The sequence below is a fragment of the Heloderma suspectum genome, chromosome 7, assembly GCF_057233095.1.
Source record: "Heloderma suspectum isolate Gila_16-S chromosome 7, 16-S_ref, whole genome shotgun sequence".
Classification (NCBI taxonomy): domain Eukaryota; kingdom Metazoa; phylum Chordata; class Lepidosauria; order Squamata; family Helodermatidae; genus Heloderma; species Heloderma suspectum.
Genome location: NC_139464.1, coordinates 68,812,972 through 68,826,215, shown reverse-complemented (window position 1 = coordinate 68,826,215; position 13,244 = coordinate 68,812,972). Strand labels below are relative to the sequence as shown.

At 46.5% G+C, this 13,244-nt stretch overlaps 1 protein-coding gene across 4 annotated transcripts in view; it reads left to right on the top strand.

Annotated features, from left to right (window-relative positions):
- MYRFL (myelin regulatory factor like) overlaps window positions 1-13,244 on the top strand; it is a 69,935-nt gene that overhangs the window by 36,083 nt on the left and 20,608 nt on the right. For 2 of the 4 annotated variants that reach the window (XM_084810505.1, XM_084810504.1), the window contains exons 11-13: window positions 2,175-2,375; window positions 6,846-6,954; window positions 8,777-8,886. In XM_084810505.1, coding sequence (XP_084666631.1) covers window positions 2,175-2,375; window positions 6,846-6,954; window positions 8,777-8,886 — 420 coding nt within the window. Of the gene's footprint in view, window positions 1-2,174; window positions 2,376-6,845; window positions 6,955-8,773; window positions 8,887-13,244 lie in introns of all 4 variants that reach the window. The other 2 variants (XM_084810503.1, XM_084810506.1) reach the window with 1 other exon arrangement.

The following is a 13,244-nucleotide window of genomic DNA, read 5'->3' as shown; positions in this document are numbered from 1 at the left end:
TTAATAAAAGGTTAGCATCTGCATCATTATGCTTTTTACCACCCACGTGTGTGTGTGTGTGTGTGTGTGTTTGCATGTGTGCGATTATGGACATACCCCACCTTCCTGAGTGGTACGCCGCCCTGGGGTAATGCAACAATGTTTGCAGCCCAATTCTATGCATGTTTATTTAAAAGTAAACCCCGCTGGGCAATATCCAATGTTGGCAATTCACCAGCACTGAAGGTGTGCTAGCAGGAACAATAGGGGCCATGGCTCAGTGGCAGGGCATACATGCTTTGCACACAAAAGGTCCCAGGTTCAATCCTCGGAATCTCCAGGTAGGGCTAATAAAGATTCCTGCCTGAAAACCTGGAGAGGTGCTGCCAGTCAGTGTTGACAATACTGGGCTAGATGGACCAACAGCCTGGCTCAGGATAAGGCTGCTTCCTATGTTTCTATGACTGCGAGCGCAACGGGAAGCTAGTGCTGGCTAGCACAACCCAGGAAACTCGCTGAAACGACTGCTTCTGGAACAGGACAAGTCAGCAGAGCTCACAGAAAGGAACTCTGCTGACTTGCACAGTTCCAGAAGCGGTCGTTTCATTTGCTTTGCTGGGTTGTGCTAGCTAGTTGTTCCTGCTGGTGTAGCGGCAGCGCTGCATGCTGCCCACTGGGTTGAAGTACTTCCTAGGTAAGTAGGAAAGCCTACAGCTTAGGACTGTAGGCTTTCCTTTGGATGAGAGGCCCTGGGGACTTAACTGAGTCCCTGTAATATCTGCATTGCTTCCAAATATAAAAACAGAGCCTATTGGAAGTAAATAGGTGTTTTTAGAGCAGGCAGCATATTTGCAACCCTGCTTAGATTCCCAGAGAAGGTCCCTTCACCCCAAAGCTCACAATGTACACCTGTCTGTCACTCTCTCTAGTCCTGTTCAGACAACACACTCTTCACCCATGCATACAACAAACAGCGAATAAGAAAAGGCAGTAGGCTTTGCCACCTGTTGTAATGCACCAAGTACACATCCACAAGCCTGCTTTTTCGGGGTTCCTGATTGCATGAAGTGCTGCCCGTGTATATGTTCATATTGCAGAGAGGCACCACTTCCCGCAACATGTACATTCATTGTATGTGCGGAGGACGAAACTTGTGCTGTCTGAACAGAGCTTCTGTCTCTCTTCAGAGTTTTTCTGCTCCCTTCTTCTAGTTGAAACTGTCATCTTCCTAAAGTATAGGAGAGATGGTCATACGAACATAAGAAGAGCCATGCTGGATTAGATCAAAGGTCCATCTAGTCCAGCATTCTGTTCACACAGTGGCCAACCAGCTGCCTGGGGGAGACCTGCAGTAAAGGACATGAGTGCAATAGTATCCCGCCCCCCCTGCTCAAGTTCGACAGCAGCTGATATACAGAGGCATACTGCCTCTAATACTGGAGGTAACGTATCACCATCGTGACTAGTAGCCATTAACAGCCATATCCTCCATGAGATAAGTCACCTCCAGCCATCAAAGCCTTTGTTCTTTGGTTAAATCCCAGACTACTCATTGAGGACATTTCAGTTGATCATTTCTGACTATTAGCAATTGATCAGCTTAACAGACTATGATCAACCAGGATTCTTCATACCATGTATATTTTGGGGAAACAACTGAAAGTGACAGCTGGTTTACCTTAACGCTGAATTAGGCATTTTTTTTTGCAGATGGCAGTTTTTCCAAGAAATGCTGTCTGAAACCATTCAGGTCTCTAGACCTATGTTGCAAATATGCTTTGCATATGATGACAGTGATTTTCTTGTCCTAGTTAAAAGCAGAATTCTTACATTAGCTTGAGCAACAAAGGGTCTTGTGGCATAGTTACCCCTCTAGACATTGTTAAGGTAAAGGTAAAGGTGTCCCCAACCAGTTGTGTCCGACTCTAGGGTGCGGTGCTCATCCCCGTTTCTAAGCCGAAGAGCCAGCGCTGTTTACTGCGCTTTAAAAAGTCCTCCCTCACCCAAAGAAGCCATGTGGATTTACATGTTATGACCAATTGCTTAATTCACTACTCCTAAATGAAGTTGCTTGTTGTCAATTTTTGTTGTGCTGGAAAGAAGCGCAAGAGTGCATTTCTTAGGAAACATTTGCATGGTACTAATTTTTCCCTAAGACTAGTTTGTATGGCTACTGACTTTAAAAATGTTTTCAGGCCTCTAACCCTGGACAGTTTGAGAATGACAGTGATATGCTGTGGCAGCGAGGACATGATCCTGGAACCACCATTTGTCACAGTCGAGTAGGAATTAATACAGACACACCAGATGAAGCCCTGGTTGTCTGTGGAAACATGAAAGTTATGGGGGCGGTCATGCATCCATCTGACAGTCGAGCCAAACAAAATATCCAAGAGGTGAGTGCAATGGAGAATTAGTTACCACCATAACAGCACATATGGTGGGAGCCTTTTCGGTGGTGGGCCATCCATTTGGAACTCCCTCCCACAGGACGTACATCTGGCTTCCACTTTGGTAGTCTGTCAAACGGGTCTTAAAGACGGCATTGTTCCAATCTTCTTTTAACTGAATAAGGGGGTTGGTCTGTACTTTCAAGTTCTGCTGGTTTTACTTGGTATTATAGTGGGATTTCAAAGATGTCTTTTAGTGTAATTGCTATATTTGAAATTGTTTTATGATTTCATTTGTGCACTGCCTTGAGAGGGTCTTTGCCCCTAGAAGGTGGTACAAAAATCCTTAAATGTGTGCATGAACAACATTTTGACTGAGGCAGATGTGTATATGACATAGGGCATCTCTACTAGGGCTGTGCAGGGAGCCCCCGATCTGACTCGGAAGCTGCTTCGCGGCTTCTGAGGTGGGCCCGATCCGGCTCGGGCAGATTTGGGGGGGCCCTGACCCACCTTGGCCCAGAACCCGAAGCGGGTCCCCCCCCCGACTCCCCCATGCTTCTTACCTGGGCTGCCTCCTCCTCCTCTGTTGCTACTGCCACCTTCCCCGTTGCTACCGCCACCTTCCCCGTTGCTGCCGCTGCCTTCTCTGTTGCGCCGCCTTCGCCGCCATCACCTTTGCTGCCCGCTGCTGCTGTCTTCACTGCTGCCGCCTCCTGAGGCCTGGATGCGCAGCGACTCTTCTTCCAGGCAGTGAGGAGAAGGAGGCTCAGGTAAGGACCTGGAGGCGCCGGGGGGGGGAGGGGCTGGGCCAGGGGCCGAAGCACACTGAGCCCCTGACCTGCTCCGGGCAGCTTTGTGCCCCTTCCGCTTTGCCTCGGAAGGGGCACAAAGTGGCCTGAAGCAGCTCACTTCAACTTGGGGTTCAGGCCACGGGCCAAAGTGGTGCACAGCCCTAATCTCTATACCAGCCTAAAATCCTGCATTTAAAATGGGGCTTTCTGTTTCTTTTTTAAATTCAGGATCATGACGACTCCCTTTTTCACCTGCTTCCTTCCCCACTTCCCCTTCCCCCCTCCTTCTCCCCATATCTGAGTCTTCCGTTAGCTTTCATGGATCTCGCTCCTCTTGCTGCTTTTCCTCTTTTCACAGAAGGAACTGAAGCGGAACACAACGGGGTAATCTGATAGCTTATTAACTGCGATCTATTTAAAAATGGAACAAAGGGCATTTAGTGCAGGAGACGCCTTGAATGATCCCGGCGTCATGTAAAGAGCCCGCAAACGTCTGTGAAGGAGCAATCTCAATCGCAGGATAAAAGCTTCACAGGCTTGTGAAGTAATCCAAAGATCTTAAGGTGTTGCTCATGAATTAAGAAATAGAAAAGTATGGGAGCGGGGTGGGCAGGGGTGGAATGGGTAGGAACCTAGGAAGCTGCCTTCTACCAGGCCAGAATATTTATCCTTCTAGTCCAGTGTTTCCTACTCAGACAAGCAATGGCTTTCTGGGCTTTTAAGCAAGGTCTTTCTTTCCCGTCTCTTACTACTTGATCCCTTTAACTGTGACATAGGAAGCTGCCTTGTACCAAGTCAGACCACGGGTCCATCTAGCCCAGTATCGTTGACACTGACTGGCAGCAACTCTCCAGGGTTTCAGGCAGGATTCCTTCCTAGCCCTACCTGGAGATGCCGGGGATTGAAGTGAGGACCTTGTGCATGCAAAGCATGTGCTCTACCTAGTGAGCTATGGCCGTTTCCCAAAATGGAGGTGCTACTTAACAAAAAGGTATAATGCTACAAATTCAGTTTCAAAAAGAACAGAAGAAGAATCTCTACTCCATCCTTCTTGAAGACAAAAATCAGTACATGTAGGGGATCCCTACACCTCAAGTTTATTGCGTGTTCATGGTTGCTCACTCACTGAATTGTGCGAGTCTATTACACAACGGTCCATCAGTGTCCAGTCATTATTCCACTATTTCCTCCCACCTATCCCGTGTTTTCCTCAAAAGGAAAAAAATTGGGTATTTTTTCCAGCCCACGGAGCAGGAGTGGCGTGACCTCCACATGCAATTCTCTCATAGTGGGAGAAACTGCTCTGTTTGCCTGCTGTGGGTGTTTGTTTTCGGTTGCTGGGGGTACGGCCAGGATGAGGAAGGAAGGCGCGAGGGCAAGAATTGCCTGCTGATTGCGTCTCCTGCCTCTGCATTTCACAGTTGGAGGAAGAAGAGGGTAAAATGCCTCCCTGCAATGAAGGGAGACACATCTGATCCCCCACCCCACCCAGCTCAGAAGCAACGTCCTCTGTTGTTTCAGAGCATCCTATTAAGTTCAATGGGGCTTCCTCGAGGGTTGCAGACGTACAAGGTGATCTCATGTCTACTCAGAAGTAAGTCCCATTGAGTTCAATGTGGCTTACTCCCAAGTAAGTGCCCAGGATTGAGGCCGAGGAACAACAGTTAAGCTGCAAAAACAAGAGTCCCCCCCGCTTTGTACCTTTCCTTATCCCGCAAAGAAACTGAAAGCAGGAGGTGGGGAAGGGGAGGGGGAAGGGAGCGTGTGTAAAGGCAGTCAGTTGTGAGCCTGCATTTAAAACGGAAGCAGAAAGCCCCATTTTAAATGCAGGATTTTAGGCTGGTGTAGAAATGCCCATAGTGTGGAGTTGTGCGTACTTTCCCCACTCCCCAAACATTTTTTTTTAACTGAAGACTTTCTCAGAAGGCTGCAGTCTTGAATGAATGACAGTGATGGGCAGCTTAATCTTTTCTATTCTGGGAGTGTATTTTGTGTGTGGGAGCTTTTTGGGTGGGGAGAGGGGTTCGATGTTGAGCAGTAGAAAAATTGCTAGAGGGGAAAGGGTTAAATAGCCCCCCCCCCATTTAGTCATCCACTCAATACTACCTTCTCCAACCTCACTAAAGGACTTCCAAGCAGAGGCTGGGCAACCCAGAATCTGTTGGGGATTCTTTAGTTTTGGGTTTCCTGCACTGAGCAACTGGTTGGACTAGATGGTCTACAAAGTGCCTCCCCGCCCCCGCAACTCTATGATTTGATGATGATGATGATGAAAACATGGGGGAAAAGAACCCATAGCTTCTGATCATGTAGAGTTTCAGCCTTATATTGTTATCTTTTACTATTCACTACTCTTCTGATTCAAATTCTGCACTCTATCCCTCTGTTCAGTTTCCTTGGGGAAAAATCAGCATGCAGTGTGCCTATTGGCGAGTGGCTGTAACATCAACACACCTTCCTCCATAATCCCTGAGCAGTTCTGCAGTCATTGTTTTTAAGAGTTTGTAATTTTGTTGTTGGTGGTGAGGTGAACATATATATGAATTATAAGAAATACATGTTCTGCTTTAAAAAATAATAATGACAGCCTACCTGATGCACAACTGAGGGGTGATCCTCCATGCAGCTTAAGGCTTTTGTGTCTGCAATTCACATTACAATGCTGGGCTTACACAGTGAGCTGGTTCACATGATGAGCCCACCACGGGTTAATTTACCCACAGGGCCTGTTGCATCATGTTGGGCACCGGTGGGTGCCATTTCTGCACGGTGCCTGGGGGCACCCAGCTAGCCATGGCTTGTCATCTCATGAACCCAAGCAGCAGGGTTTGTTTGAGGGCTAGACAACTCTCAAATAACCATGAAACAGGCCATGGGTTGAGAATTGTCTAACCCTCAAACAACCCCTGCCACCCGGGTTCGCATGCCATTGGAAGCCATGGGAAGCAAAATACCTGTGGGCATCATGCAAAAATGGACAACGTAACAGCACCCTGTGGGTAAATTAAACCATGGTGGGCTGTTTTTTTTCTGTGAACCAGGTCAGTGGGTCAAGAACCTACCATGACTGCTCTGAAAGTCCTATTCCTGTATTGTATCCCATGGTGGGTTTGTACCAGCGGAAAGCCCTTATGCTTGCCTAAACCAGAGCACCCAATTTTCATGGATGCACCCTACCCACTGCAGCCCCCCATTGTTCTCAGGAAAGCTTCTCCTGAGGCTTGCCCCCTCCCGACTGGAATAGTATCAGACAGCCTTCTCCAAACAGACGCCCTACAGATGCATTGGACTACAACTCCCACCATCCCCAGCCAACAATGGCTTGCTGTTTGGGAAAGCTTGGAGTTGTAGTTCCATGCATCTGGAGGGCAGCCGGTTGGGGAAGGCTGGTCTGCAATTTGGCACATCTGGCTGCCATAGGTAGGGGGAAACAGGCACAAATGGAGTGCCCTGCCCTGTGTCAGCAGAAGCACTTTCCGCTAGTGTGTAGCTGCCATGGGATAGAACTTTCTGTCCTCAGCCCAAGATGGAAAAAGGCGTATGGAAAGGGGCAGGGGGAGCCATGAGGAAAACGAACGGCAGCCATCTCAAACTTGAAAAGTGTGTGTACATTAAAGCCCTTGACATGACTAGACGGGTGTTAAATATTTTAACATGCAAAGCCTTGTCTCTGGTCAATTAGGCTGATACGCAAGAGCAGCTGAGAAGAATAGCACAGATGAGGCTGGTGGAATATGACTACAAGCCTGAATTTGCAACTGTTATGGGAATTAACCAGATCCACGAAACAGGTATTCACTCAACTCATCTGCTGTTCCAGTTTTTCAGGCATGTTGACTTTGAGAATATGCCCTGGCTTCTTCTTCCATTGCAACACTCTGACATTTGCCCTTCCTTTCAAACATACAGAACGATTAAATTAATTATAGGCATTTCATACCACACTTCAGTCATATCCCCAGAGCAGCTCACAGGAGGGAACAAAACAATTAAAAGGTAAAGATGGATGAAATGGAGCAAGCTAAAAGGCCACGAGTTCTTTAAAGCAGCAGTCCCCAACCTTTTTGGCGCCAGGGACCGGTCCAATTTTTCCATGGACCGGGGTGTGTGTGTTTCTGCTGGTGGACTTCCGGCTGCTGGGATGCAAATGGCGTCTGCATAGCGGACACCATTTGCGTCCCAGCGGCTGGAAGTCTGCCAGCAGCTGGAGCTGGCCAGCAGCTCTGCAGATTCACTGCAGAGCGCAGCCAGCCAGGATTCGGGGAGGGGGACAGATCGCCTCCCCCCCTGCGGACCCCCCATGGACCCAAGGTGAGGGGGTTTCGCACACCCCTGCGGCTCAGTTGCTGACAGGCCACGGACCAGTACGGGTCCGTGGCCCAGGACCCCTGCTTTAAAGTACCATAAAACACTGAGCAAAATTAAAATTCTGCCTATAAACCTTGGGAAAATAAAAACGATTTTGCCTGGGGAGAGTGTTCTACTGTGGCTGTGCCACCACTGGGAAGGCCCTCCCTCTGGTAACTACCCTCTTCATCTCAGATGGCAGAGCACCCCCAGGAGGCCATCTGCTGAGGAATAAGTACATGACATGCAGGATGGAGATACGTCTGGCCTGGGACAAATAGTCCACAGGGCTACAGGCAAGCATCATACATAGCTAAGTAGAGCCTGTCACAAAGGGAGTCTCTACATTAAAGAAAAAACCTGCAGTCCTCCTTGTGGGGCCTTTCCATGTTTACCGCGGGCTCCCAGAAGGTGACCACGTGATTGCTGAAAGGGGACGTTTTTAATTTTCAAGCTTCCATAGAACTCAGTGAAACAGTGTCATCTAGTGGCTGTTGTAATAACTCAACAATCCGAGATATTTTTAATACCTCATTATCTCCTGATCTTTTTAATATGGAATAACTGGGAAATACTTCTGGATGAGCCTTGGAGGTTGACGATGTCTTGAAAAGGACCCGCAAACTTTCATGAGTGACCCACCATGAGTGTACAATAAAAGCCTCTTGTGATGGTGCCCAAAAATGTTGCAGTGTGGGGCAGTGGAGGCTGGTGGCTTCAATGTCAGTGGGGCGGTGAATCCACTCCAGGTTTCAGTCAGAATCAGTCAGAACTCTAAAGGAGCTTCACACCTTGGATAACTCCTTAGAATTCTGACTGGAACCCAGAGTGGATTCACCACCCCACTGACATTGGAGCCACCAGTCTGCACTGGTTTGGAGTGTAGGGTCAATTGTCATTGGGCTGTTTTGGTCTCTCCCCAACCCCTTTACGGTTTTTTTTCTCTATACAGTTTTTTCTTGTACATCTGCAAACCTTGGGGTTCCCCTAGCCTGCTGGGATCTCTCTTCTGTGTGTAGATGGTGCCATTTTGGCTACATAAAGGTAGGCCCTCTGAGAATGCCTACCTGTACGCTATCAGTATACGCATGCCAAACAGAATTGACAGGGCTGAAGAATGAAATCCTACTTGCAGCTTGTAGTGGATCCAAGAAAGAGAGAATACTGAAGTCTGTGGGTATTTCTGCTGTGGTTCTTTGTCCCCATCTTCTGGGGGTTTGTGCTGCTTTTGATTGCACCTGTTTTCTTGGGGTTTTTTGTAAGCAGGAGTAATCGCCCAGGAAGTGCAGGAACTTCTACCAAGAGCAGTAAGAACCGCTGGAGACTTTACATGTGAAAATGGAGAAAAAGTTGATGATTTCCTCATGGTTGATAAGGTACCTTTATTCGTCTTTCATAACAGCTTTTCTACAGCCCTGCAAGCACATTGCTGTTGTTTAATTAGTAAGCAAACCAAAGTGATATTTCAGTTACGATTAGACATAAAAGTTTTGGTATGCACCTTTAGGAGAAGCAAAGTTCTGGTCTTTGACTGTGTTGTGTCTCAAAGCAATGATAAAAATAGGTGCCAATGGGGCAAGGGTGGCCACATATCCTCTTTTGTGGAGGACCATCCTCTGTTTGGAGGCATTCTCTGTTTGAAGGGCTGTCCTGTTCAATTCCGATTTAAAGAACCATAGGAACTGTTCCCCTTCACCAGTTAGCCATGGGCAGCAGACTGAACAGGCAGGTACGCAGTTCACCTGGTCGCAGTGCTGTTGCACTCACGTCCTGCTTGTGAGTTTCCTGACGACAGCGCACAGCGGGTTAGCCCCTGTGTGAGCAGAACGCTGGACTAGATCGACCCTTGGTCTGACCCAGCATGGCTCTTCTTATGTTCTGTTCCCCACTATGATATGTACTGTATTTCTATTTAAATTATAACAATTATTTCTAAATTTGCATGGAAAAATATAAATTAGCATATGCACTTTTTATGCAAATTGCTCTCCCTTTTGTCCTCTGTTTTGATGATGTGGTTCCTCTTTTTTGGTGATTCATACATGCCCACCTTAATCTCAACATCTATAGTTATGAGGGAGATGGGTCTATAGCTTGAAGAAGATTGTGGGTCTCTGATGCTGCTTGGCAGTCATTTAGTTTTGGTGGTCTCTCTCACCACCTATTGTAGTATTGGGGACTATTTTGTCCTTGAGGATTTTATACAATTTCCAGGAGCCCTGAGTGTAGTGGTTAGAGTTCAGTTCCTCAGGTTCAAATCTCCACTCAGCCATGAAACTAAGTGGGTGACCTTTGGCAGTCTCATTTCCCTTTCTCTCACACACATACATATCACCTAACCTACTTCATTGGGCTGTGAGGATAAAACAACTGGAGTCAGCCTAGACTGGGCACCTGGCACTCCACACAGTCAACGGAGACAGGCATAAATCATGTAGCTTGGATCAGTTGCCTTCACCATGATTACAACAGGAGCAGTCTGCCTGGCAAAAAGAAAAAGATATTTCCTTCCACCTGGATCGCCTCTTGCCCAACCAGGATCATGACAAATTGCCAGTTGACTGAGCCTGCAGAGACTCTGAGCCTGCACCATTGCATGAAATGGTTGATTTTCCAGTGGTGCACACTGTAATAAAATACTAGGCCTTTCATTGATGCGTATTCCGAAGTTAAAAGGTGACCTCCTGTAGCCTGTTCAAGATAGGTGGACCCGGTGTTTCTTATCCCCCAGGCAGTGATGGGATAAAGGGAATTTTTGTAAAGAGAGAGAAGCTAAGCATCTCGTACAGAAAAAAGACATGCCCAATTTGACAGTTCCTGATCATAAGCACAGATTCTAATGTGCACATGTTCAAAGGATTTGAACTGGCACACTTTGTTGGTAGCAAACTCTGAGCCTTTGTGGGACCTTGTTACTAAATAAACCTCCAGCCGACCATCCTTTCCTCATGCAAATGATCCTTTCATGAGGATTTGAAGCCCAGATGGAAAAGGCAACAGATTCATAGCAGTCATGCATGGGACTAGAGACCGTGTAATCGGTTTCATCATGGCTTGAGGCACATGAGTGTTTTGAAGAGACTCTTCAGGAAACAAATTGGGGAATGTTTTGCAGTTGTTAATTGTGTGGTCTTACCATGCTGTGTAGGTTTGTTTATGGCATAAACATATCGCATGGGGCAGTACACTATGGGCACCTTCCAGACAGAACATCTCTGTGCAGCATGTACAATGACGCTTCTGTATGGCTAAAACAGACTACAGCATCTTAACAACACATGGAACAATAAGTGCTTTTTTCAAAGTCTAAATGCCAGCTTTCATGTTACACATAAGTGAGGGAATGCAGTTTGGTTAAATTGCAGCATTATAGATAGCATGGTGTTATGGGGGCCTCTGCATATCCTCCCCCCCATATGAACGGCTTCACTTCCATACAGAAATAAGAGTGAGTGCATTAATTGTTGTGATGAGTAAGACAGAGTGGAAAACAACAGCGAAAGCTAACCTTAAGGCTTTCCTAGATGAAGTATTTATTGTACACTTGTCATTCCCTACTCACAGTTGTTTACGGATTCTTCAGATGATGTAGTGACCCTCTAGTTTCACTTCTGTGGGCTTCTTCATACAGAGCTTTTATCCTGCTATTGAGATTGCTCGCTCGTGGAAGTTTGTGCACCCTTTAGATGATGTCATCAACCTCCAGCGTGTCTCCTGCACTAAATGACCTTTATTCTGTTTTTAAATAGATTGGGGATAATGACGTATCAAATTACTCCACTTGTGTTCCACTTGAGTTCCCTCTGTGATAAAGGAAAAGCCGCAAGAAGAGGAGCTAGATCAATGAAACATATGGAAGACTCAGATAAGGGGGAGAAGGAGGGAAAGGGGAGGGGGGAAAGGAAGCATGTGTCAAGGGAGTCCATCGTGATCCTGCATTTAAAATGGAAGCACAAAGCCCTGTTTTAAGTGTGGGATTTTAGGCTGGTGTAGAGATGCTCTGTGTCTAACCAGCACTTTCAGTGAATTCTTTTAGAGCAGGGAAAATGCAGCATTTAATTGTGAAAGCGAAAGAAGGCATGATTTCCTCTTGTGTATTTGTGCTATTCTTCTATACCATGGTGGCACCTAGAGGTTACGTAACAGAAAAGTGACTTTTAGTTTTGTCGCAGAATTGAGATTGGGGCACTACACAAGGAGCATTTCCTTTCCTGCTTTTCCACAACATAACCTCTAGGTGACATTGTTGTATAGCGGAATAGCACAAATGCACAAGAGGAAATCGCACTTTCTTTTGCTTTCAGAAGTAAATGCAGCATTTTTCTTGCTCCAGAAAAACTTGTTGAAAGTGCTGGTTAGACACAGAAGTGAAACTGGAGGGTCATGTTGTCATCTAAAGAACCGGTAAACAACCGTGAATAGGGAATGAAGAGTGCATCTAGAAAAGCTCATAGCCACTTCCCCATGGGTTCCACTTTTCACCAATAACACTCAACCCACATTTTTAATAATTTTTTCAGGTTTATATGAATTGACCCAGTTCATCATAGGTAAGAAACAAGGAAAGCCAATGGGCGGTGTTTTTTGTTTTTAAACACCCTATCACTATTTGCCAGGTTGGGGACTGTGGCAGAAAGGGAAGGTTAAACCTCCTTTCCCTGTGCACTGTGGTTGTGATCAAAATCAGCCCTCCCTGCACATTTAAAGTAACATGTATTTAGGCCCTCATAGGAGATCTGCAAGAAGAGCCGGGACTGGTATTAGACTATTCAAGGCGGGCAGGCATCAGGCTTGCGGGATCTACTTTGTTTTTACTACAACACAAAAGTTTGACAACCAGAGTGAGGTGCAAAATGGTGGCTTGGGAGTGGGGGAGCAATATAGAATTGAGAAACAAGGTGCCTCTGAGCACATGCTCAGCCCAAGAATTTGTTTTCAGTATCAGAACTGAGCTCACAGTCATATGGCACAAAAAATCACTTCTGGTCCCCTTTTCTTCCCTCTCAGCAGCCTAATTTAGAGGGGGGGGGGAAGAATCCCTTGTTGTTGCTGGGGAGTAAAAAAACATTTGCTGATCCACTGCAAATGACCCAGACATCTACCAGTAGGTCCTGAAACATGCGGTGCCCACCCCTGGTCTATTCAGCGCCATTGCACTTTGTGAAAAGACTTCCCTGGTTCCCATTTCAGAAACAGCATAAGGATCTCTCTCTTTTCCATCTGTCTTTCTCTCCCTTGAGTGGTTGTTTTCAGTTGCAAGATAAATGGTTCAGCTGAGCCTCTTCGCACCATCTGATATACTCAGAATGTACATGATGGGGACTTCTGGATCTGTCTACTGGAAACAGTTTGTAGAGGAAAACATTTAAAAACCTCAGATGCCTGCCATGATATATTTAGTGTTTAGGCACAACATTAATTCAAAACAAATGTTTTAGCATGGCAGTGCATGATGTACTCTCGTTAGTCACTCCCTTTCTTGCACAAGGGCTCCCTGGCAAGTTACTGCAGATGGAACATTAAAAAAAAAAAAAAAACTGGTTAGGGAGGGGATTTTATGGTCCCCAAATGGCCTTCTCTTTGTTTTGAATTAACTTGTGTTGGTATGACATACACTTGAGCTCTCGTGGAATTGAGGAAGTGTTGTGTAGTGGCTAAAGTGTTGGACTGTGAGCCAGGAGGTCTGGGTTCTAGTCCCCACTTGGCCATGAAAGCTTACTGGGTGACTTTGGGC